Below are 2500 nucleotides of genomic sequence, written 5' to 3'. Positions count from 1 at the left end.
CTGTAAAGAACACCATCACCAAACTAAAGACAAAAGCCGAAAACAACAGTGACTTTAGAGGTCTTTCTTGTGCTGTATTTTCACCTGCCATTTAATAATTATGACTTCCCTTTCATGCAAAGTCATATAAATTATTAATTAAGTTGGCGACCAAAATTTATCTATTTTTAAATTTTCCCCATTAGTCGCCAGCTGGCACCTGAGCAAAGAAGTTAATTTCGAGCCCTGGAAAGAACTAAAGTTTCCTAAAATGAACCCATTCCCTGTAGCTGCCCCAACCTTCAAGTAAAATAGTCTGGCATCTCTGGCATTAGAGTTAAAACTACACTTGTCTCATTCTCAGGATTTATTTATTCTCCAAAAACTGTCCCAAATTGTTGTGTTGTTTTTCAAACCTTTTTATTTCAAATTCACTTTTTATTGGCTTTGAAAGACAGGAAAAGTGGTCATAGTTTGATCCATGACTGAGCAATGAAGGGGAATGGCTTTGATACTGGGTTGATGTCACAAATTACTTTGCATCTCTGTTTTCAAAGAATTATCACAATGCAAAGTAGTCAATGATGTCAAGCTGGTATTAAACCCATCGCTCCCCCTTCCACTGTCGTAGATCAAATTACAAGCAGTTTTCACTTTTTGGGAGCCTCTAAACAGTGACTTGGAAGGAGAGAGTGTAGCAAACCAAAGAATTAGTGTAAAACAAATGCAGAAAAGTCTTGTTGAGTGGAAAGTTTTTTTTTATTAGGAGAAAGACACTTTAAAGGGACATAGAGTAGCTTTTTGAGTTGACCTAGATGTTGTTAATAACCAGAAACAGTGAAATGTAAGCAAACCATCTCAATGAAGCTAAAATAAGTGCAAGGTGATGAGATTCGTAGAGACTGAGCTGAGGTCAAAGAAAGAAGGTGACAATGATTATGATGAAAAGTGACTTAAATTTGACTCACCTCTCCAACATATTTCTGTACTAGTTCTGAGCCAATTACTCTGATAAAACATGCATCTGTTCTGTTTGCAACAGCTCTTGCACACAGTGTTTTTCCAGTACCAGGAGGGCCATACAGAAGAACCCCTTTAGGGGGCTCTATTCCTAAATTCACAAAGCGTTCCGGCTGAAAGAGAAACAAGTAAGGCTGAATATAGCAGAGTACAATAACATCGTCATACACTGTTCATTGTGCACAAGTTAATTCTACAGATTTAAAGAACTAGCCACAACAAAAGATGGCCTCTGTTGGCTTAGCTCCAAGACCAGTGGTAAAGCGTCTTAACTTGAATACCAAAGATTGAAACTTTTTCTATGTGTGCCTATGTTTTTGTGGTCAGAGTAAACAACAACTAAACTTAAAGAGAGGTACAATTGCAAACAAAAACTAATGGTAAATACCCTAATAGCTATACAATCGTTTACTCCAAAACATGTTCTTTTATTTGCATTTGATACATGAATAATGCATTTTTCACAGCCGTAACACTTACTGGTGTCAGGTGTTAAGAGGTTACGGGTTCAAATGAGAACACTGTAAATGTGCTAACCACTGAAACAACCCGTTTTCTGGGCGAACGAGGCTCAATTTAATAACAAGTGACACAAATATCTTTGCTATAAAGTGGAGCAGAAGGGTCAGAAAAAGTACAAAGCTCTGAGTGTCCAATCAGCATAGGTGTAGGAAATTCTTACAAAATATTTTCTTGCAGTCAACCATCATCTCACAGTCAAGCAATCAAGCTTAAAAAGAAGCAAGGGAGAAAATGCAAGTCTTACATGAAGAAGGGGGGTTTCCACAACTTCTCGGAGCTTTTCAATCTGCTCCTTGCAGCCTCCCACATCAGAGTAGGTCACATCTGGCTTTTCCTCAACCTACAAATAAAGCCATTGTCATCTGTGACAGGGTACAGTTAAAACCCCAGATGGGATTCAAAGCAACTTTAAGTTTTCCTATTTCGTGTATTCTTTTCTTTCTATGGGCCTACGCGTGCCACATTTTTAAGCCAAAGACTGCAACCGGAAGTTGCAATACAATACCACATGTGTAATGCTGTGTACATGAACTTTTCTCTATTACTACTCTCTTGGCATGTGACACACTCACTTCCAGTTTCAGTCTGTTGATAAAAAACATTCAGTGTCTAGGCTACCTAATGACAACTGTATGATTCAACACTTTACCCTAGTATCTAATCCTACAGTAACTGGCATACTTGCTCATTTCTTGCAAAACATGTACTTATGTACAAATGAGATGCATACCTTCACAACTTGAAAATTCTAATGTGGCTCTTTGCGGATAGTTTTATCTTACTAATCACTTTTCTGGTCTGCAGAAAAACTCAACCCCCTACATGTACTTGAAAGCCAATTATGCTGAGCCAATCAGCGTTCGGGCAAGCGCTAAGGCAGCAAATCACGCGTAAAGGTTGTCAATTGACACCCAATCCTTTCATGTGTGATTGACATGATATGCCAATCATTTTTCACAGGCAGATTATTCAGGTTTTT

At 38.2% G+C, this 2500-nt stretch overlaps 1 protein-coding gene across 1 annotated transcript in view; it reads right to left on the bottom strand.

The window, feature by feature from the left end:
• Nucleotides 1-2500, bottom strand: part of LOC138051540 (26S proteasome regulatory subunit 7) — a 16807-nt gene that overhangs the window by 8410 nt on the left and 5897 nt on the right. The window contains exons 7-8 of the mRNA XM_068897760.1: nt 1766-1861; nt 948-1112 (exon numbers count right to left, since the gene is read on the bottom strand). Of these exons, the coding sequence (XP_068753861.1) occupies nt 948-1112; nt 1766-1861 (261 nt within the window). The remainder of the gene's footprint in view (nt 1-947; nt 1113-1765; nt 1862-2500) is intronic.

The sequence above is a fragment of the Montipora capricornis genome, chromosome 6 (genome assembly GCF_036669925.1).
Source record: "Montipora capricornis isolate CH-2021 chromosome 6, ASM3666992v2, whole genome shotgun sequence".
Lineage (NCBI taxonomy): Eukaryota > Metazoa > Cnidaria > Anthozoa > Scleractinia > Acroporidae > Montipora > Montipora capricornis.
Note: the sequence above shows the minus strand (reverse complement) of the source record. Positions and strands in the feature narration are given on the sequence as shown.